This window comes from Salmo salar, chromosome ssa04 (assembly GCF_905237065.1).
Source record: "Salmo salar chromosome ssa04, Ssal_v3.1, whole genome shotgun sequence".
NCBI lineage: Eukaryota > Metazoa > Chordata > Actinopteri > Salmoniformes > Salmonidae > Salmo > Salmo salar.
This window is the reverse complement of record NC_059445.1, coordinates 37,288,670-37,312,397: the sequence shown is the minus strand read 5'-3', so window position 1 is coordinate 37,312,397 and position 23,728 is coordinate 37,288,670. Positions and strand designations below refer to the sequence as shown.

The 23,728-nt window shown below is 43.5% G+C and overlaps 1 protein-coding gene across 1 annotated transcript in view; it reads left to right on the top strand.

The window, feature by feature from the left end:
* The first annotated feature begins 3,993 nt into the window (after window positions 1-3,993).
* Window positions 3,994-23,728, top strand: part of LOC106602812 (sodium-dependent phosphate transport protein 2A-like) — a 58,695-nt gene continuing 38,960 nt past the window's right edge. The window contains exons 1-6 of the mRNA XM_045716242.1: window positions 3,994-4,063; window positions 10,666-10,838; window positions 10,999-11,102; window positions 17,397-17,543; window positions 22,277-22,299; window positions 23,401-23,517. Coding sequence (XP_045572198.1) covers window positions 3,994-4,063; window positions 10,666-10,838; window positions 10,999-11,102; window positions 17,397-17,543; window positions 22,277-22,299; window positions 23,401-23,517 — 634 coding nt within the window. The remainder of the gene's footprint in view (window positions 4,064-10,665; window positions 10,839-10,998; window positions 11,103-17,396; window positions 17,544-22,276; window positions 22,300-23,400; window positions 23,518-23,728) is intronic.

The window sequence follows — 23,728 nt, the reverse complement described above, 5'->3', positions numbered from 1 at the left end:
GGCTTCTGATTAAATTCAATTTTCACAGAACCACTTGTTGCAATTTTGATGAGGCTCTCTTGTTCAGATATCGGTAAGTGGACTGGAGGCAGGTCATGAAAGGGATAATGAATCCAGTAATGCGTAATTGCGCACCCAGCTCACTCAGGTGCTTCGCTATATCACATTTGACACTGTCCATAAACTTGAGTTCTTTGCACACAAAAAATCATACAATGATGGAAAGACCTGTGTGTTGTCCTTGTTAATGCAGACAGAGAAGAGATCTAACTTCTTAATCATAGCTTCAATTTTGTCCCGCACATGGAATATAGTTGCAGAGATTCCCTGTAATCCTAGATTCAGATCAATTAAGCGAAAAAAAACAGCACCCAGATAGGTCAGTCGTTTGAGAAACTTGTCATCATGCAAGCCAACAGACAAGTGAAAACTTTAAGCTCGTCTCTCAATTAAAAAAAAGTGTCAATACTTTGCCCCTTGATAACCAGCGCACTTCTGCATATTGTAAAAGCGTTACATGGTCGCTGCCCATATCATTGCATAATGCAGAAAATACACGAGAGTTCAGGGGTTTTGCTTTAACAAAGTTAACCATTTTCAGTGTAGTGTCCAAAACGTCTTTCAAGCTGTCAGGCATTCTCTTGGCAGCAAGAGCCTCAAGGTGGATGCTGCAGTGTACCCAAGTGGTGTCGGGAGCAACTGCTTGCACGCACGTTACCACTCCACTATGTCTCCCTGTCATGGCTTTTGCGCCGTCAGTACAGATACCAATACATTTTGACCACCAAAGTCCATTTGATGTCACAAAGCTGTCCAGTATCCTCTCCTGTTGTCCTGGTTTCCAGTGGTTTGCAAAAGAGGATGTCTTCCTTAACTGAACCCCCATAAACGTAACGGACATATATCAGGAGCTGTGCCAGGCCCGCCACGTCTGTTGACTCATCCAGCTGTAATGCATAGAATTCACTGGCTTGTCTGCAAAGCAGTAATTGTTTCAAAACATCTCCTGCCATGTCACTGATGCGTCGTGAAACAGTGTTGTTTGATGAATGCATTGTTTGAATAGTTCTTTTGGCCTTTTCCCCCAGCGTTGTTCCCAGCCACATCCGCGACAGCAGGGAGAATTAAGTCCTCCACAATAGTATGGGGCTTGCCTGTCCTAGCCACTCGGTAGCTCACCATATAAGACACTTCTAGCCCCTTCTTATTAATGGTATCTTACTACTCGAAAGTCATCTTTCTTCTCGCTCCAAAAACTCCCGTGGCTTATTTTTCAAATGGTCATGTTCCGTTTCTAAATGTCTGCGCAAGAGTGAAGGTTTCCCGCAAGAGAGTAACGGTTAATGTGTTTAGATGTTCATTATTTGACTAGGCTACCTGTATTTGACATTGTGTTGTTATTTCGGTGAACACTAGATAGTTTAATGTTATTTTAGGCAGTGAAACGAGGCTACTCAGGCGAGAAAATAACCTCACCCAAATGTATATCCCCGTTGGAAAATATAAATGTGTGCTGTACCCCTGTAAATGAACAGGGATACGCATTGCGCGTACCCCTGGGTGGGAATACCTGCACTATTGTAATTGGTCCTCTTTCACCCCAGCTGCCAAACTAATCCTGATTCAGATGACAATCCTACCCATGCTAGATTACAGAGACGTAATTTATAGATCGGCAGGTAAGGGTGCTCTCGAGCCGCTAGATGTTCTTTACCACTCGGCCATCAGATTTGCCACCAATGCTCCTTATACGACACATCACTGCACTCTATACTCCTCTGTAAACTGGTCATCTCTGTATACCCGTCACAAGACCCACTGGTTGATGCTTATTTATGAAACCCTCTTAGGCCTCACTCCCCCCTATCTGAGATACTTACTGCAGCCCTCATCCTCCACATACAACACCCGTTCTGCCAGTCACATTCTGTTAAAGGTCCCCAAAGCACACACATCCCTGGGAAGCTCCTATTTTCAGTTCACTGCAGCTAGCAAGTGGAACGAGCTGCAAAAAACACTCAAACTGGACAGTTTTATCTCAATGTCTTCATTCAAACACTCAATCATGGACACTCTTACTGACAGTTGTGGCTGCTTCACGTGATGTATTGTTGTCTCTACCTTCTTGCCCTTTGTGCTGTTGTCTGTGCCCAATAATGTTTGTACCATGTTTTGTGCTGCTACCATTTTGTGCTTCTGCCATGTTGTGTTGCTACCATGTTGTTGTCATGTGGTGTCGCTACCATGCTGTGTTGTCATGTGTTTCTGCCATGTCTTAGGTCTCTCTTTATGTAGTGTTGTGGTGTCTCTCTTGTCGTGATGTGTGTTTGTCCTATATATATATATTTTTATCCCAGCCGCCGTCAACGCAGGAGGCCATTTGCCTTTTGGTAGGCCGTCATTGTAAATAAGAATTTGTTCTTAACTGACTCGCCTAGTTCAATAAAATAAAATAAATGTGTGTGTGTGATCAATGATGTCTGTTATCTGGGTTAGATTTGTATGTGACTCATCATGGTTGTCCTCTGTGTGACAGAAATGGGACGTTTCTCTCCAGGAAGCAGATTCACCAGGGCTATGACATCATTCACCACAAACTATTTCTGTAAGGAGTGACCTTACAAGTAGTGGGCAGCCATTTGTCTCAATAGAGATCAACGTTCGCCTGCCTCTCCAAGTCTGACCAGAAGGTGTCACACTTTACATTCAATGTCAACATTCAAAAGCCAGAGCAAAGATGAGAATGCTTCCCATCCCTGGTACACTGTCTTTCCTCAAGAGAGTTGCAGCCTTTAGGCATTTCACACATGATCAATGAACTCTACCCTCATATTCCACTAATTATTATTTAACCACCTGGAACACATTAAGGGTTTGTGGTTAACCACTTGAGAGGTGCTACTTTTAGACTTTGCACCCCAGGTGGAGACATACAAAGCCAGGTCTTTCTCCTTCACACACTGTCAATAGAGGAGTGTTCTGTAATTGTTTGGTGGTAAAGTGTTGAGAATAAGACGGTAAGACAAGTCTACCTACTAGCTGTCACTAATCTAACCAATGTTAGATTCTCTCTCTGTGGCCCCTGTCAACTCTGTGGCCCCTGTTCTTTTTTGGATCTAAGCTAGCATGGGCTATGTAGATATTTATTTTGAATCAAAGGGATTAGAGAGAGTTTGAGTGGCATTGGAGAGTACTTTTTGTACCCACAGATGTAAAGCCTTTGAATTATTTAAGTGGAAGACTAACGGCTTGATGATCAGCCTCCTCAGCAGCAATAAAGACAGTGACGACAGGCTCTAACCCTTTCATGGACCACCAGGCTTTATAATGCCTCTACGCTTGCAAAAACAGTTTTGTGGCAGCGTTTTAATCTGCATTTCAAAAGCGGTAGATCCATACAACATGCTCCTTCCTGTATAGGGGCCTCCTAATTGAGGTAGACATTCATGAAAACTTATTTTTAAAGTTAAGAGCAAATGCAACCATATATTGCACTGAAAGATTTCTTAATGAGAACAATTAGCATAATGGAGGAATGTGATACAAAAACCTATATCCTTTAAATGACTGGAAATCTCCTTCGTACAAGAATGCATGCAATGCTGACTCACATAGGCTACTGTATACAAAATCACATTTCTATTATTTTACCAGACCTCAGTCCAAATGGCTTATTATCATATTTGTTATGTTTGTTATGTTCTTTCTAGGGAGTTTTTCCTAGCCAGCGTGCTTCTACACCTGCACTGCTTGCTGTTTGGGGTTTTAGGCTGGGTTTCTGTACAGCACTTTGAGATATCAGCTGATGTAAGAAGGGCTATATAAATACATTTGATTTGATTTGATTCTGTTGGGTCCATGCTTTGAGAAATAGTTTTCACAGGCAGATGTAATTTGACTTTACTGTGGTCACTAATGTCATTTCTATTAATTTCGAACTGGAAAGAGATTCTTCCATAATAGGAAAGGCCTCTCAGACGTGTCCATGACAGCATGCCCCTCCAGGACTCATCATGTGCTCTGGTGGAGAGGAAAGACCTGAGACAACAGTCACACCTGGAAGGTGACATCCTTCCAGACCCTGAAAAAACCTGGCCTGAATCCCCACTCACAAAAGCACATGGAAAGTGAAAGAGGGATTTACACTTGCAACACTCCAGGCATAATGTTGAAAAGTTAAACATTCAGAATGATTGTTTGTTTTCATGGTTAAGTGAGAAGAAACTTGTTAAACAGGGAATATAACATTGCGGATAAAATTTGAGATGACACTATTTCATGTGTACAACATTAAAGACCTGCATCAAGAAAAAAATAAAACTTCTCCTTTAAGAGTGAGAGGGCGCTTTGTGTGGCACACACACACCACACACACACACACACACGCGCGTGCGCAACCTCAACTGTACTATACTGCAAACTTGCACTCTACTGCACAATAGGTCTGGATTTCAGGAGGAGCAACTGACCTAAGTCAATACAAGATGAAAGCGTATTTGTTGATGTGTTGCCTTTGAAAAATATACTTTGTAATATAGATGAATAGTGGTTTATTGTACTACTCGCTTGTGCAGTACTCAATGTGAGGTCCGCCATCTCGATCATCATGGGATTGGAATTTTGGGACACAAATGCTTTGTTTGAGAATTATGTCCGTGTTTTGGAGTGTGCCCCTGGCTATCTGTAAAAAAACGCATGTAAACAATAGTGCAGTCTGGTTTGCTTAATGTAAGGAATGTGAAATAATTTATTCTTTCGCTTTTACCTTTGATACCTAAGTATATTTTAACAATTGCATTGACTTTTGAAACTGAAGTATATTTAAAACCAAACACTTTTACTCAAGTAGTATTTTGCTGGGTGACTTTCACTTTTACTTGAGTCAGTGGCGACCCATCATTCAGGGCAGCTGGAGCAGAGCCCCACCTATTTTGAGCCACACCTGTTTAGCAAAAAAAAAAACATGTTTCACGTATCAGTTTGCAAACAGTGTACATTTTTTAATAATTGAGTTAATAAAGCCGCATACAAACATGGTCTCATTTTTGCTTTCTTGAGTAAGGTAGCTCCAAAATGCAGGTGTTTCAGCCTAGCTCAGTGCTTTCTGTGGTGGTGGGGCAGCCAGCAGAAAATACAGAGCGTAGGGGTTGGTAATGTTCTCTAGTTGCGTCGTGATTGGCTCAGTGTTCTGTCACTCATGGGGACACTACGTCACCACAAAATCTACAGGGAGAGTTAAAATATTCAAGCCCCTTGGGTGCTGCCATAGACTGACATTAGAAGTGCCCATCCAAGAAGGCTCAAGGTCATTGGCCACAAATAAAATGACATCAAATCACGTTATATCTACTGTAGCTGTGATTGGACTGATCATGTAAACATCATGCCTTCAAAATCTTAGCTAGCAAGCTAGACAAGCAGTCATCATTATGCTTCAAGTTAGCAATCTACTGGCAAATCCTTTTCAATCCTTGTCATATTATCAAGATAAATTATAGATACAACTATTGGTGATTATCGGCCATTGGACATTAACATTTCACAACAAGTTGGAAATCACAAATTCAACAATGAGTGGTTTGGAAGGAATCAGTGCTTAACTGCAAGTGTTGCAAAGTAATCCCTAGCCTGCTATCCGTGGAGAGGGTGTGTGGTCAATGTTTGGGTTTACAGTGCATTCGGAAAGTATTCAGACCCCTTGACTTTTTTCACATTTTGTCACGTTATAGCCTTATTCTAAAATGTATTAAATATTCCCTCCCCCTCAATCTACACACAATACCCCATAATGACAAAGCAAAAAAAGGGTTTTACACATTTTTGCAAAAGTATTTTTTTTTAAACCCCCGGAAAAATCACATTTACATAAGTATTCAGACCTTTTACTCAGTACTTTGTTGATGTACCTTTGGCAGCAATTACAGCCTTGCGTCTTCTTGGGTATGACACAACAAGCTTGGCACACCTGTATTTGTGGAGTTTCTCCCATTATTCTCTGCAGATCCTCTAAAGCTCTGTCAGGTTGGAAGGGGAGCGTCGCTGCACAGCTATTTTTAAGTCTCTCCAGAGATCCGGGATCTGCCTGGGCCACTCAAGGACATTTAGAGGCCTGTCCCAAAGCCACTTCTGTGTTGTCTTGGCTGTGTGCTTAGGGTTGTTATCCTGCTGGAAGGTGAACCTTTGCCTCAGTTCAAGGTCCTGAGCACTCTGGAGCAGGTTTTAATCAAGGATCTCTCTTTACATAGCTCCGTTCATTTTCCCTCGATCCTGACTAGTCTCCCAGTCCCTGCCACTGAAAAACATCCCCACAGCATGATGCTGTCACCACCATGCTTCACTATAGTTATGGTGTCAAGTTTCCTCCAGACGTGACGCCTGAAATTCAGGCCAAAGAGTTCAATCTTGGTTTCATTGGACCAGAGAATCTTGTTTCTCAGGGTCTGATACTCCTTTAGGTGTCTTTCGGCAAACTCCAATCGGGCTGTCATGAGCCTTTTCCTGAGTAGTGGCTTCTGTCTGGCCACTCATTCATAAAGGCTTGATTGATGGAGATGGTTGTCCTTCTGGAAGGTTCTCCCATCTCCACAGAGGAACTCTGGATCTCTGTCAGAGTGACTATTGGGTTCTTGGTCACCACCCTGACCAAGGCCCTTCTTCCCCGATTGATCAGTTTGGCTGAGCGGCCAGCTCTAGGAAGAGTTTTGGTGGTTCCAAACTTCTTCCATTTAAGAATGATGGAGGCCACTGTGTTCTTAGGGACCTTCAATGCTGCAGAAAAGTTGTGGTACCCTTCACCAAATCTGTGACTCAACACAATCCTGTTTCGGAGCTTTTTTCTCAAGCTTTTGCTCTGACATGCACTGTCAACTGTGGGACCTTATATAGACAGGTGTGTGCCTTTCCAAATAATGTCCAATCAATTGAATTTACCACAGGCGGACTCCAAAACTTGTAGAAACATCTCAAGGATGATCAATGGAAACAGGATGCAACTGAGCTCATAGCAAAGGGTCTGAATACTTATGAAAATAAGTTATTTCTGTTTTTTATTTTAAACAAATTCGCAAAAACTTCTAAAAACCTGTTTTCACTCTGGAGTGTTGTGTGAAGATTGATAAGGATTTAAAAAAAATACATTTTAGAATAAGGCTGTACCTTAACAAAATGTTTATATATTTTTATTTTTTTATTTCACCTTTATTTAACCAGGTAGTCCAGTTGAGAACAAGTTCTAATTTACAACTGCAACCTGGCCAAAATAAAGCAAAGCAGTGCGACAAAAACAACAACACAGAGTTACACATAAACAAACGTACAGTCAATAACACAATAGAAAAATCTATGTACAGTGTGTGCAAATGTAGAATATTAGGGAGGTAAGGCAATAAATAGGCCATAGAGGCGTAATAATTACAATTTAGAATTAACACTGGAGTGATAGATGTGCAGATCATGATGTGCAAGTAGAGATACTGGGGTGCAAAAGAGCAGAAAAACTAAAACAAATATGGGGATGAGGTAGGTAGTTGGTTGAATGGGCTATTTTGTAACGATCGTCTGAAAGAGGGGACCAAGATGCAGCGTGGTGAGTGTTCATATTGAAGTTTTAATAATACAAAACACTTGAACATAAGAAACAAACGAAGGCCAACAGTTCTGTCAGGTGCAAACCACACAAAAGAAACAACTACCCACAAAACCCCAAAGGAAAACAGGCTGCCTAAGTATGGCTCCCAATCAGCGACAACAATGTACAGCTGTCCCTGATTGAGAGCCATACCAGGCCAAAACAAAGAAATACAAAAACATAGAAAAAAGGACATAGAATGCCCACCCAAATCACACCCTGACCAAACCTAAATAGAGACATAAAAAGGCTCTCTCAGGTCAGGGCGTGACAGTACCCCCCCCAAAGGTGTGGACTCCGGCCGCAAAACCTGAACCTATAGGGGAGGGTCTGTTTGGGCATTTCTCCGCGGTGGCGGCTCTGGAGCGGGACGCAGACCCCGCTCCACCACTGGCTCACCCCACTTTGGTGGCTCCTCTAGAGTGGGGTCCTCGCCGCGGGCCCCGGACTGGAGGGCGACTCTGGCAGCGCCGGACAGGGGGGCCGCTCTAGCTGCGCCGGACTGGCGGGACTTGCAGTAGGCCTGGCTCTGGGCGCAGGCACAGGATTCACCAGGCTGGGGAGACATGCAGGAGACCTGGCTCTGGGAGCAGGCACAGGACTCAACAGGCTGGAGAGACCTACTGGAGGTCTGATCCATGGAAGAGGCACAGGATAGACCGGGCTGTGGGGGAGCACTGGAGGCTCAGGGCTGTAGGCCGTCTCTGTAGGCTCCGGACTGTAGGCCGTCTCTGCAGGCTCCGGACTGTAGGCCGTCTCTGCAGGCTCCGGACTGTAGGCCGTCTCTGCAGGCTCCGGACTGTAGGCCGTCTCTGCAGGCTCCGGACTGTAGGCCGTCTCTGCAGGCTCCGGACACTAGGCCGTCTCTGCAGGCTCCGGACTGTAGGCCGTCTCTGCAGGCTCCGGACTGTAAAACGTCGCCGGAAGCTCTGGACGGGGAACTGTCGCCGGAGGCTCAGGACTGGGAACTGTCGCCGGAGGCTCAGGATGGGGAACTGTCGCCGGAGGCTCTGGACTGGGAGTGCGCACTACAAGGCTAGTGCGAGGAGCAGGAACAGGACGTACTGGGCTGGGCAGGCGCACTGGAGAGAGAGTGCGAGAGGCAGGCACATGCTTACCACAATAAGCACGGGTAGTTGACTCAGGCCTCACCCCTGGTCCAACCAAACTACCCGTGTGCCCCCCCCCAAACATTTTGTTGGGAGCTGCCTCTCGTTCTTCCCGGGTAGGCTCCGATATCTGTCGATCACCTGGCCCCAAGTCCAGTCTCTCCTCCCAATCCACTCCTGATGAGACCAGGTGTCCATCTCCTCCCGAGCACGCTGCTTGATCCAGTTGTGGTGGGTAGTTCTGTAACGATCGTCTGAAAGAGGAGACCAAGATGCAGCGTGGTGAGTGTTCATATTGAAGTTTTAATAATACAAAACACTTGAACATAAGAACCAAACGAACGCCAACAGTTCTGTCAGGTGCAAACCACACAACAGAAACAACTACCCACAAAACCCCAAAGGAAAACAGGCTGCCTAAGTTTGGCTCCCAATCAGCGACAACAATGTACAGCTGTCCCTGATTGAGAGCCATACCAGGCCAAAACAAAGAAATACAAAAACATAGAAAAAAGGACAAAGAATGCCCACCCAAATCACACCCTGACCAAACCTAAATAGAGACATAAAAAGGCTCTCTCAGGTCAGGGCGTGACATATTTACAGATGGGCTGTGTACAGCTGCAGCAATCGGTAAGCTGCTCTGACAGCTGATGCTTAAAGTTAGTGAGGAAGATATAGGTCTCCAGCTTCAGTGATTTTTGCAATTCGTTCCAGTCATTGGCAGCAGAGAACTGGAAGGAAAGGTGGCCAAAGTAGGTGTTGGCTTTGAGGATGACCAGTGAAATATACCTGCTGGAGCGCTTGCTATGGGTTGGTGTTGCTATGGTGACCAGTGAGCTGAGATAAGGCGGGGCTTTACCTAGCAAAGACTTATAGATGACCTGGAGCCAGTGGGTTTGGCGACGAATGTGTAGCGAGGACCAGCCAACGAGAGCATAAAGGTTGCAGTGGTGGGTAGTATATGGGGCTTTGGTGACAAAACGGATGGCAGATTTAACTTTGGATTGGAGATGCTTAATGTGAGTCTGGAAGGAGAGTTTAGGGTCTAGCCAGACACCTAGGTATTTATAGTTGTCCACAAGTCAGAACCGTCCAGAGTAGTGATGCTAGTCGGGCGGGCGGGTGCGGGCAGCGATCGGTTGAAGAGCATGCATATTGGCTACGTCCTTCTTAGCTCGCTCATTAATGTTTAATCAAAATGGATTGCCTCTTATCCGGTCATCGTTCCCTTATGCCATAGTTTGTAAATCTCAACTGTCAATAGAAACCCCATTTGTTTAAGCAAGTCAGCCATATCAGCTATGTTTTTAAAAAAGGCAGTAAATGAGGCTGAATGAACAGTTTTTCTGCCAAACAAGGCTCCGCTGATTGCCAGGTGTAGCAGTGGTAAGGATTCACTCCGTGGTGCTGAAAAAAAAGCTCTGCTGTTGGGACAGCTTTATGTAGGCCCTAACAGTTTGTGGGCACTGTTTTGTCACCATTACAATGCAACTAATGTATTGCTTAGTGTTGTGTTGTGTTGTGGCTTTGCTGGCATGCATCGCCCCCAAAGATTTGTTTTGCCCCACCAAAATTGACATGCTAAAATCGCAACTGATTAAGATATTTTTACTTTTACTCAAGTATGACAATTGGGTACTTTTTCCACCACCGGAAATGGTTGTGTATCCTCCTGTCCCATAATGCCTTAGGTGTTAGATCTGTTCCTGGAGTGCTACCCTCCTGTAGGTTTTGACTTCAACCCCAGTTGTGGCTAACCTGATTCAGCTCATCAAAATGTTAGATTAGATTTGGAGCAAAAACCCACAGGACGGTAGCTCTCCGGGAACAGGATTGGCGAGCCCTGCCTTAGAAAAACCCTGAATCAAGTACCTCTACAGTTTGGCATCATGCATGATGTGCAGTAACATGGTCTGCTCATTGCAGGGCATTTGCATGGCTGTTTAAAAGTTTTGGTCCTACTGCCACTAGAGGCAGCCACAGGCCTGCTGAGGAGACTGTCTCAGGCCATGGTGGACACCTTCCACATCAGCTCTGGAGAGGAGTCCCAGGAGCTGTTCAAGGTCATCACTGAACCACTCAGCAAACTCATCATCCAGGTATTGCAGGGGTTAATGTGTGGGCCAAACAGTCTGTACTTTGCTCAAATGTCCAGGAAACTAGACTTGAGTAATGACTTGAGTAATGAGCTTGGCTGTGAATCACTCCTGCATCCTTTGATCACTTTGCAATATGTTTTATTCCTATTCTTCCTTGCAGTTGGATAAGTTTGTCATCACAGGCATCGCCACGGGAGACGAGGGCATGAGTCTGGTGAGGGTGCGGTCTAAGAACCACATCCTTACGGTTAGCCAATGGCCTCTGTTGATGTGTAATATACTTGAAGTCACCAGCTGGTTTCAAAGACAGATGTTTCTCTCCTCCTTAATCCCTCAACTGTACATCAATACAAAGCAATGCAGCAACCTGGGCAACACAGAAAGTGACTACTTGTAAATATAGGAAAATGCAGGTCAATGCAATTTAATTCTTAGAATTGATCGAGTGTCAAAGTACTATCACATGGAAATATGTGAAAGTCATGCTGATTCCAGTACAGTCCTGGGGCTGGGGGCCCTAGTGACGGTCTTTACAGAAGAAAGTAGCAGAATAGAATGACTGACCCAGTTCTCTGCTCTGCTGATGCCCCAAGGCAGGCATCTGTTAGTGTAGTGGTTCCCAAACATTTTATAGTCCCATACCCCTTCAAACATTCAACCTCCAGCTGCGTACCCCCTCTAGCATCAGGGTCAGTGCACTCTTAAATGTTGTTTTTTGCCATCATTGTAAAAATCAAATCTGATAACTAAAAAGTTATTTTCAAAACATGAACAAACATTTAAAAAGTATTATTTCAAGCTGTGTGCTTTCTGCTCCGCAAGAGCCATTCAGACACACTGTACGATAAATGTATTAAACATAACAATGAGTGTGAGTTTTTGTCACAACCCGGCTCATGGGAAGTGACAAAGAGCTCTTATAGGACCAGGGCACAAATAATAATATAATAATTTTGCTCTTTATTTAAACGAATCCAGATGTTTGTGTCATACATTTTGGGAAAGTACCTGCGTAATTGCGCACCCAACTCACTCAGGTGCTTTGCTATATCACATTTGACATTATCCGTAAGCTTGAGTTCATTTGCACACAAAAACTCATACAATGATGGAAAGACCTGTGTGTTGTCCTTGTTAATGCAGACAGAGAAGAGCTCCAACTTCTTAATCATAGCCTCAATTTTGTCCCGCATATTGAACATTGTTGTGGAGTCTCTGTAATCCTAGATTCTGATCATTCAGGCGAGAAAAAACATCTCCCAGATAGGCCAGTCGTGTGAAAAACTCGTCATCGTGCAGGCGGTCAGACAAGTGAAAATGATGGTCAGTAAAGAAAACTTTAAGCTCGCCTCTCAATTAAAAAAAACGTGTCAATACTTTGCCCCTTGATAACCAGCGCACTTCTGTATGTTGTAAAAGCGTTACATGGTTGCTACCCATATCATTGCATAATGCAGAAAATAAATTAGAGTTTAGGGGCCTTGCTTTAACAAAGTTAACCATTTCACTGGAGTGTCAAAAACATCTTTCAAGCTGTCAGGCATTCTCTTGGCAGCAAGAGCCTCACTGTGGATGCTGCAGTGTACCTAGTGGCGTCGGGAGCAACTGCTTGCACGCACGTTACCACTCCACTATGTCTCCCTGTCATGGCTTTTGCGCCATCAGTACAGATACCAATACATCTTGACCACCAAAGTCCATTTGATGTCACAAAGCTGTCCAGTACTTAAAAAATACCCTCTCCTCTTGTCCTGTTTTCCAGTGGTTTGCAGAAGAGGATGTCCTCCTTAATTGACCCCCCATAAACGTAACGGACATATATCAGGAGCTGTGCCAGGCCCGCCATGTCTGTTGACTCATCCAGCTGTAATGCATAGAATTCACTGGCTTGTATGCGAAGCAGTAATTGTTTCAAAACATCTCCTGCCATGTCACTGATGCGTCATGAAACAGTGTTGTTTGATAACTGCATTGTCTGTATAGTTTTTTTTGCCTTTTTCCCCCAGCATTGTCCCAGCCATGTGTGCGGCAGCAGGAAGAATTAAGTCCTCCACAATAGTATGGGGCTTGCCTGTCCTAGCCACTCGATAGCTCACCATATAATATGCTTCTAGCCCCTTCTTATTAATGGTATCTGTTGCTTTTATACATGTCTTACTACTCAAAAATCGTCTTAATTCTGCTCAAAAAACTCCTGTTGCTTATTTTTCAAATTTGCATGTTTTGTTTCTAAATGTCTGCGTAAGAGTGAAGGTTTCATCGAGTTGTGAGGTAGTACTTTTACACATAACACACCGTGGCTGAGGAAAGGCACTACTCCCAATATAAGAGAAGCCCAAATCAATGTAGTTCTCATCATAATTGCGCCTCTTCCGTCGTGTAACGTCCCTGTCTGTTGTTTGGTGCTTTCCTTGGTAACGGGGCAGTAGCTCTTCGGCTGCATCAGATTCACAACTGTCAGTGTCCATGCCAGCTGGGCTAACAACAAATGTAGAATTACTTATGCTAGCATTGGCTGTGCTCGTGGAAGCAGAACAACTTGTGTCGTAGACAGGTAGTAGCAGTTGTCACAGCCTGACCATAGAGTGCTCTTATTTTCTATGGTGGAGTAGGTCAGGGCGTGCCTGGGGGGTTTATCTAGTTTATTTTTTCTATGTTGTGTTCTAGTTTCTTTTTTCTATGTTGAGGGTTTGTATGATTCCCAAATAGAGGCAGCTGGTCATCGTTGTCTCTAATTGGGGATCATATTTAAGTAGTTTTTTTCCCCACCTGTGTTTGTGGGAGATTATTTTTGAGTTAGCGCATGTTACACCTCTGTCGTCACGGTTTGTGTTTTGTTTCTAGTTTATTGTTTGTCTTGCAAAGTTTCACATTCAAATAAAAGATGTGGAACGATACTCACGCTGCGCCTTGGTCTGTTCCTACACACAAGCGTGACAGCTGGTATGTGTCTCTATGGACGTGGGCCTTACTTTTTTTTTTTAGCATTTATCAATTTTCTAGCAAACGAAATGAGCAGCAGCTACGTTTGGCTACATACGGACCGCTAGTGGAATTCCCGCGAGGAGTATCAAATAAAATAAAATAAAATATTTATAAAGTCCTTCTTACATCAGCTGATGTCACAAAGTGCTGTACAGAAACCCAGCCTAAAACCCCAAACAGCAAGCAATGCATGTGTAGAAGCACAGTGGCTGGGAAACACTCCCTAGAAAGGCAAGAACCTAGGAAGAAACCTAGAGAGGAAGCAGTCTATGAGGGGTGAACAGTCCTCTTCTGGCTGTGCCGGGTGGAGATTATAACAGAACATGGCCAAGATGTTCAAATGTTCATAGATGACCAGCAGGGTCAAATAATAATAATCACAGTGGTTGTAGATGGTGCAACAGGGCAGCACCTCAGGAGTAAATGTCAGTTGGCTTTAGAGAGTTGTCTCTAGAGAGTTGAAAACAGCAGGTCTGGGACAAGGTAGCATGTCCGGTGAACAGGTCAGGGCTCCATAGCCACAGGCAGAACAGTTGAAACTGGAGCAGCAGCACAACCAGGTGGACTGGGGACAGCAAGGAGTCATCAGGCCAGGTAGTCCTGAGGCATGGTCCTAGGGATCAGGTCCTCCGAGAGAAAGAGAGAGAAAGAGAGAGAGAAAGAGAGAAAAAGAGAGAGAGAGAGAGATAATTAGAGAGAGCATACTTAAAACCTGTTGGGGCTAGGGGGCAGTATTTCCACGGCCGGATAAAAAACGTACCCGATTTAAACTGGTTACTACTCTTGCCCAGAAACGAGAATATGCATATAATTAGTAGATTTGGATAGAAAACACTCTAAAGTTTCTAAAACTGTTTGAATGGTGTCTGTGAGTATAACAGAACTCATATGGCAGGCCAAAACCTGAGAAGATTCCATACAGGAAGTGCCCTGTCTGACAATTTGTTCTCCTTTATTGGTATCTCTATCAAAAATACAGCATCTCTGCTGTTACATAACATTTTCTAAGGCTTCCATTGGCTCTCAGAAGGCGCCAGAAAGTGGAATGACGTCTCTCCAGTCTCTGGGCGAAAAACAGCAGGGGTTTTTGTGAGTGGTCCGGCTGAGAACATGGACACTGGAGATGTGCATTCATGTGAATTCTCCATGTTTTTCTTTCTCTCTTTGAATGAATACAATGTCGCCCAGTTGGAATATTATCGCTATTTTACGAGAAAAATCGCATAAAAATTGATTTTAAACAGCGTTTGACATGCTTCGAATTATGGTAATAAATATTTTGATTTTTTTTTGTCACGAAATGCGCTCGCGCGTCACCCTTCGGATAGTTACCTGAACGCACGAACAAAACGGAGCTATTTCAATATAACTATGGATTATTTGGAACCAAAACAACATTTGTTGTTGAAGTAGAAGTCCTGGGAGTGCATTCTGACGAAGAACAGCAAAGGTAATCCAATTTTTCTTATAGTAAATCTGAGTTTGGTGAGGGCCAAACTTGGTGGGTGTCAAATTAGCTAGCCGTGATGGCCGGGCTATCTACACAGAATGTTGCAAAATGTGCTTTCGCCGAAAAGCTATTTTAAAATCTGATACCGCGATTGCATAAAGCAGTTCTGTATCTATAATTCTTAAAATAATTGTTATGTATTTTGTGAACGTTAATCGTGAGTAATTAAGTAAATTCACCGGAAGTTTGCGGTGGGTATGCTAGTTCTGAACATCACATGCTAATGTAAAAAAAGCAGTTTTTTTATATAAATATGAACTTGATTGAACAAAACATGCATGTATTGTTTAACATAATGTCCTAGGAGTGTCATCTGATGAAGATCATCAAAGGTTAGTGCTGCATTTAGCTGTGGTTTTGGTTTTTGTGACATATAGGCTTGCTTTGAAAATGGCTGTGTGATTATTTTTGGCAGGGTACTTTCCTGACATAATCTAATGTTTTGCTTTCGCTGTAAAGCCTTTTTGAAATTGGACAGTGTGGTTAGATTAACGAGAGTCTTGTCTTTAAAATGGTGTAAAATAGTCATATGTTTGAGAAATTGAAGTAATAGCATTTATGAGGTATTTGTATTTCGCGCCACGCAATTCCACTGGCTGTTGACTTGCGTCCCACCTTGCCCAGGGAGGTTAAATTCACACAAGACACCGAATATAACAGACTGACCCTAGCCCCCCTAGCCCCCCGACATACATATTGCAACATAATTACTGGAGGCTGAGACAGGAGGGTTCGGGAGACACTGTGGCCCCGTTCGACGATACCCCCGGACAGGGCCAAACAGGCAGGATATAACCCCACCCACTTTGCCAAAGCACAGCCCCCACACCACTAAAGGGATACCTTCAACCACCAACTTACTATCCTGAGACAAGGCCGTGTATAGCCCACGAAGATCTCCACCACGGCACGAACCCGACCCCCTCGAGTTCGTGCCGTGGTGGAGATCTTCGTGGGTGCCAACCTGGAAAGCAAGATCACGTCACTGACTCAACTCACTCAAGTGACGCACCCCTCCTAGGGACGGCATGGAAGAGCACCAGTAAGCCAGTGACTCAGCCCCTGTAATAGGGTTTGAGGCAGAGAATCCCAGTGGAGAGTGGGGAACCGGCCAGGCAGAGACAGCAAGGGCAGTTCGTTGCTCCAGTGCCTTTCCGTTCCCCTTCACACTCCTGGGCCAGACTACACTCAATCATAGGACCTACTGAAGAGACGAGTCTTCAATAAAGACTTAAAGGTCAAGACTGAGTCTGCGTCTCTCACATGGATAGGCAGACCATTCCATAAAAATTGAGCTCTTTTGGAGAAAGACCTGCCTCCAGCTGTTTTCTTAGAAATTATAGGGACAGTAAGGAGGCCTGCGTCTTGTACCATATGTGTAGATATGTACGGCAGGACCAAATCAGAAATATAGGTAGGAGCAAGCCCATGTAATGCTTTGTAGGTTAGCAGTAACACCTTGAAATCAGCCCTAGCCTTAACAGGAAGCCAGTGTAGAGAGGCTAGCACTGGAGTAATATGATCAAATGTTTTGGATCTAGTCAAGATTCTAGCAGTCGTTTTTAGCACTAACTGAAGTTTATTTAGTGCTTTAGAGCATTGCAGTAGTCTAACCTAGAAGTGACAAAAGCATGGATACATTTTTCCTCATCATTTTTGGACAGAAAGTTTCTGATTTTTGCAATGTCACGTAGATGGAAAAAAACCTGTCCTTGAAACAGTCTTGACATGTTCGTCAAATCAAGGTCTAGAGTGAAAATTAAATTAAACCAACTGTTAATGTGATTGGATGTTAATTATTTGAATAGGCTACCTCTATTTGACATTGTGTTGTTATTTCGCTGAACACTAGATTGTTAAAAAAAAAAATTGGGCAGTGAAACGAGGCTAGGCGAGTAAAAAACCTCACCAAAATGTATAGCCCCGTTGGAAAATATAAACGGACTGTTTGAAAACATCAAGAATTGTATTTTTAATATTTTTTTTAAATTAATTATTTTTTATTTTTTATGTGAATCACATTTTTATTTGGCGTATCCCTGACGGCATTGCCCATACCCCAGTTTAGGAATACCTGCGTTAGTGGAATCGCCGTTGTCAGAACTGGCAGTAGGCCTCTTTCTGCTGGCCTGCTCTCTGCTGCTCCTGTGTACCTGTCTGGTGCTGTTGGTCAAGCTACTCAACTCTCTGGTCCAAGGCCAGGTGCCAATGTCTTCCAGATGATCAAGTGTGACTGGAAGATTGATCTTAGAAAACATACATTGCCTTCAGAAATTATTCACACCCCTTGATTTTATCCACACTTTGTAGTTTTACTGCCTGAATTTAAATTGAGATTTTTGGTCACTGTCCTACATACAATACACCATAATGTCATAGTGGAATTACATATGTTTTTTGAAATTGTTACAAATTAATAAAAAATGAAAAGCTGAAATGTCTTGAGTCAATAAGTATTCAACCCATTTGTTATTTCAAACCTAAACCTAAGTTCAGGAGTATATTTTTGCACATAAGTCACATAAGTTGCATGGACTCACTTTATGTGCAATAATAGTGTTAATAACCTCTTAAGGATCAGACCCTTTTTTTCAATTTCCGCCTAAAATGACATACCCAAATCAATCTGCCTGTAGCTCAGGACCTGAAGCAAGTATATGCATATTCTTGATACAGCACCATTTGAAAGGAAACACTTTGAAGTTTGTGGAAATGTGAAATTAATGTAGGAGACTTTAACACAATAGATCTGGTAAAAGATAATATAAACAAAAAAACATATTTTTTCAAAAATAAAATGTTGCCATCATCTTCGTAATGCAAGAGAAAGGCCATACAACCAGATTGTTATATCTGCTCCTGCCACGCCCTCTACTTCTCATCCTGCCACTCCCCCAGTGCTCTCTCCCTCTTCCTCTCGGTGTGTGTGTGATTGTATGGGCGGCAACAGGTTTGCTGGAGGCAGAGAAGATCCCAACCAGCTGCAATCTGTTCCATAATCAAGACCTCTACAAATACTCAGCCCTGCCACTTCCATGCTGCCAGAAAGTAATCTCTGCTCATTCTGCTCGCTCTGACTTTGGCCCGTCTCCAGTCCCATGTCTCGTCAGTCCTGCTACTTTGTCCTGGACCCCCCACTCCACTGCGTCCTTGGATTCCTCTCCGGAACTCCGGACCTCTCCGGACCTGCTTACTCAGTCCATACTCCCCTCACTCCAGCCTCAGCCTTCACACCTGGCTTCCTGCAACCTGCCCGAGCTTGCCCTGGTCTGCACCCCATCTTCCCCGTTTCAATAAATACCTTGGTTACCTCATCCCAGTCTCCTCGTCTGAGTCTGCTCTTGGGTTCACATGTTCTGCTCCGCGTGACAGTACGATCTGGCCTAGATATGAACCCAACAGACACAGATCCTCTCCACCAAACCCTCGCCAGCCAAGGCACCCAGCTCAAGCAACATGACCAAGCCCTGAAAACCCTTCTGGAGCACATCAAGGAGTTTTCACAGAGCCTTTCGGACCTGCAGGGTCGAACCTTCGCCCAGAGCTTGCAACCAGCCCCGAGTCCCTCTCCTCTGCCCCGTGAGCTGTTTGTTCTGACCCCCGAGCGTTACAATGGCAACCTCGGAGCTTGCAGGGCCTTTTCACTAGTATACGAGAAACAGCTTTGGTCACACAGCTCTGGACTTCGTCCCTGGCCTTCCCCCATCCAACGGTAACTTAGTCATCCTCACCATAATTGACAGATTTTCCAAAGCGACTCACTTCATTCCCCTCTCCAAGCTTCCGTCCTCTAGGGAGACTGCAGACCTGCTGCTGTCCCATGTGTTTTGTCTGCATGGCATTCCTACTGACATCATTTCTGACAGGGGACCCCTTCTGTTCAGCACTGGGTATCAATGTCAGTCTTTCATCTGCATATCATCCCCAGATCAACGGCCAGACCGAACAGGCCAACCAGGAGATGGAGACTGCCCTTAGCTGCACAACCTCGACTAACCCTTCCTCCTGTAGTGCTCAGCTACCCTGGGTGGAATATGCCCACACCCTCACCAATGCCTCGTCAGGTATGTCACCCTTCGAGTGTGCTCTGGGTTATCCTGTTGAGGACAGACGTTCCGCTAGCGGAACGCCTAGCCAACATCCATTGGAACAGCAGGGTGCGAAATACAAAACATCAAAAATCGAATAATTTCAATTTCTCAAACATACGACTATTTTACACCATTTTAAAGATACACTTCTCCTTAATGTAACCACGTTGTCCGATTTCAAAAAGGCTTTACAGCGAAAGCAAAACATTAGATTATGTTAGGACAGTACATAGACAAACAATAACCACATAGCCATTTTCCAAGCAAGGAGATGTGTCACAGAAACCCAAAATACAGCTAAAATGAAGCACTAACCTTTGACGATCTTCATCAGATGACACTCCTGGGACATCATGTTACACAATACATGTATGTTTTGTTCGATCAAGTTCATATTTATATCCAAAAACAGCATTTTACATTGGCGCGTGATGTTAAAAAAATTTATTCCCACCAAAACTCCCGGTGAATGAGCACATCAATTTACAAAAATACTCATCATAAACGTTGACAAAATATATAACAATTACTTAAAGAATTATAGATACACTACTCCTTGATGCAACCGCTGTGTCAGATTGTAAAATAGCTTTACGGAGAAAGCACATTGTTCAATATTCTGAGTACATAGCTCAACCATCAATGCAAGCTATACAGCTACCCGACAAGTTCTGGCATCAACAAAACTCTGAATTAGTGTTATAAATCATTCCTTACCTTTGCTGATCTTCGGCGGAATGCACTCCAAGGACTCCTACTTCCACAAGAAATGTTATTTTTGTTCGAAATACTCCATATTTATGTCCAAATACCTCCGTTTTGTTCGTGCGTTTAGATCACTATCGAAAGGCATAATGCGCGAGCGTAATTCAAGACACGAAAAGTCAAAATGTTCCAATACCGTTCGTAGAAACATGACAAACGTTGTTTACAATCAATCTTTAGGGTATTTTTAATGTAAAAATGCGATAATATTCCAACCGGACAATAGCGTATTCATTCCAGGAGAAAAAGAAGGAACGGCGCGCTCGCAGGCTCGCGCATAACCAAGCCCTTTGTCCTCAGGCAGTCCACTCATTGACTGAGCTACTATTCTCTGCCCAGTAACAGGAGAAGGATGAAAAAAACTTTCTAAAGGCCGTTGACAGCCAATGGAAGCCTTAGGAAGTGCAACGTGAACCCACAGACACTGTAGTTTCGATAGGGATTCAAAAGAAGAACTACAATTCTCAAATTTCCCACTTCCTGGTTGGATTTTTCTCAGGTTTGTGCCTGCCATATGGGTTCTGTTATACTCACAGACATCATTCAAACAGTTTTAGAAACTTCAGAGTGCTTTCTATCCAAATCTACTAATAATATGCATATTCTAGTTTCTGGGCCCGAGTAGTAGGCAGTTTAATTTGGGCCGTGAAAATACTGCCCCCTATCCTCCACCGGATAACCCCCTTATTCCCCGCCCAAGAGATCGAGGTGGCGGTTCCCTCAGTCCATGACCATACATGCTGTTGTCATCGCACCTGGAGGAAGGCCCGGGCTGCCCTTCTTAGTGCCTCCACCAGGACCCAGTCCAAAGCCAACTGTCGCCATGCCTCAGTGCCAGTTTACACTCCAGGCCAAAATATATGGCTCTCATCAAAGGACATGCCATTGAAGGGGACTTCTAAGAACTTTTCCCCCGATTCATTGGTCCCTTTGAAATTGAGAGTATCATGAACCCCTCTGCTGTGCGCCTGACACTCCCAGCCTCTCTCAAGAGCCACCCTACCTTCCACATATCCCTGATCAAACCTGTCAGTTCCAGTCCCCTGTCTCAGAGACAGCAAGGGTTCAAACTGTAGAACCCAGTTCCTACATTTGAATATAAAAATGTATTTTATCAAACAACACTGTTACATTTTATCTCTGGGACCCTCAGGATGACAAATCAGAGCAAGATTACTGAATGTAAGTACATTATTTACCTTCAGAGGTGAATATATCAAACCAGTTGCCGTGTTTTGTTGTTGTGCACTGTCCTCAAACAATAGCATGGTATTTTTCTCCTGTAATAGCTACTGTTAATTGGACACTACAGTTAGATTAACAAGAATTTCAGCTTTCTGCCCATATAAGACATGTCTATGTCCTGGAAAGTTGGCTGTTACTTACAACGTAATTCTAGTCACATTAGCGCACGTTAGCAACAACCGTCCCTGTTTAGGGACACCGATCCCTTAACATGGTTTTTGAATGACTACCTCATCTCTGTACCCCATACATACAATCGTCTGTAAGGTCCCTCCGTCAAGCAGTGAATTTCAAACACAGATTCAACCACAAAGACCAGTGAGGTTTTCCAATGCCTTGCAAAGAACGGCACCTATTGAAAAAGCAGACATTGAATATCACTTTGAGCATGGTGAAGTTATTAATTACAATTTGGATGGTGTATCAATACACCCAGTCACTACAAAGATACAGGCGTCCTTCCTAACAGTTGCCAGAGAGTAAGGAAACCGCACAGGGATTTCACCATGAGGCCAATGTTGGCTTTAAAACAATTGCAGAGTTTAAAGGCTGTAATAGAAAAAAACTGAGGATGGATCAACAACATTGTAGTTATTCCACAATACTAACCTAATTGACAGAGTGAAAAGAAGGAAGCCTGTACAGAATGAACAAAAATCAAAAACATGCGTCCTGTTTGCAAAAAATGAGGCAAAGCAATTCACTTTTGAATTGAGTACAAAGTATAAGATTTGGGGCAAATCTAATAAAACACATTACTGAGTACCACTCTCCATATTTTCAAGCATAGTGGTGGCTGCATCATGTTATGGGTATGCTTTAAAGACTGGGGAATTTTCCAGTATAAAAATGGTGCTCAGCACAGGCAAAATCCTAGAGGAAAACCAGACACTGGGAGGAATTCACCTTTCAGCAGAACAATAACCTATAACACAAGGCCAAATCTACACTGGAGTTGCTTACCAAGAAGAGAGTGAATGTTCCTGAGTGGTCGTGTAACAGTTGTGACTTAAATCTACTTGAAAATCTATGGCAAGACCTGAAATTGGTTGCCTAGCAAGGATCAACAACCAATTTGACAGAGCTCTAATTAATATTTCACAATCCAGGTGTGGAAAGCTCTTAGAGACTTACCCAGAAAGACTCACAGCTATAATCACTGCCAACTGTGCTTATACAAAGTATTGACTCAGGCGTGTAAATACTTATGTAAATTTCATTTTCAATACATTTGCTAAAATTTCGAAAAACATGTATTAATTTTGTCATTATGGGGTATTGTGTGTCAATCAGTGGAGGTTCCTCAGAGGAGGAACGGGAGGACCATACTCCTCATTGAATTTCATAAAAATAAAAATAGGGAAACATGTTCCATTGAGCTGGGTGAATGGAATATGAATGACAGTCATCCAACATGCTGTAATAGAAAGAAGGCAATGCTCATAAAAAATAAATAATCATCTTCCCTCATCTTAAACGTCACCGACCGCCACTGGTGTAGATGGGTGAGGAAAAAAATCTATTCAGTCCATTTTTAATTCAGCCTGTAACACAACAAAATGTGGAATAAGTCAAGGAATATGAATGCTTCCCGAAGGCACTGAAGCATTGCCTTTTTTTTGGAATCACTGTGGTGTATGATTGCAGTGAATATCTATTTGACATGGTGCCGATTTGAGGTGGCGTTGATTGGCTCTGCAAAGCTTATTTGAGGCTCTGCAGAGCTTTTACATAAGCACTACAATATAGCTGACATACTAATTTAGTAAGCATAGCTACATTTAAGTTGTATGGGGAAATCTCTTAAGTATAAGCAAAGCTTAAATAAATCTGTAAACACAGAGCTAGATAATACAGGATGCAAAATAACAACAACACCAGCATCCCACATATTTCCCCTGAAAGTTCATTACAGAAACTTCACATACAGAAAGTAATATGAATCCCCTTCTCTCCCCCTCTCCAGACTCCCCCTACCCGTTTGGCTGGCGGGCAGGTTACCCGGCCATCCTGGTGGGGGCTGGCATGACCTTCATGGTCCAGAGGAGTTCAGTGTTCTCCTCTGCCATCACTCCTCTCATAGGTGAGAGCTACAAATACTGACACACTAACATACTGACTCACAGATCTTATTCATTATGATCTAAAATACAAAACTGATCCTAGATCAGCACTCCTACTCTGAGATGCTTTAATAATATGTGCCCTGGAATCTTCAAAGCTACTATGGTATTCTATTACTAAATAACTAATTCCTCTGAGGTGGTGACACACATTTGAGTTCCTGAAGAAGT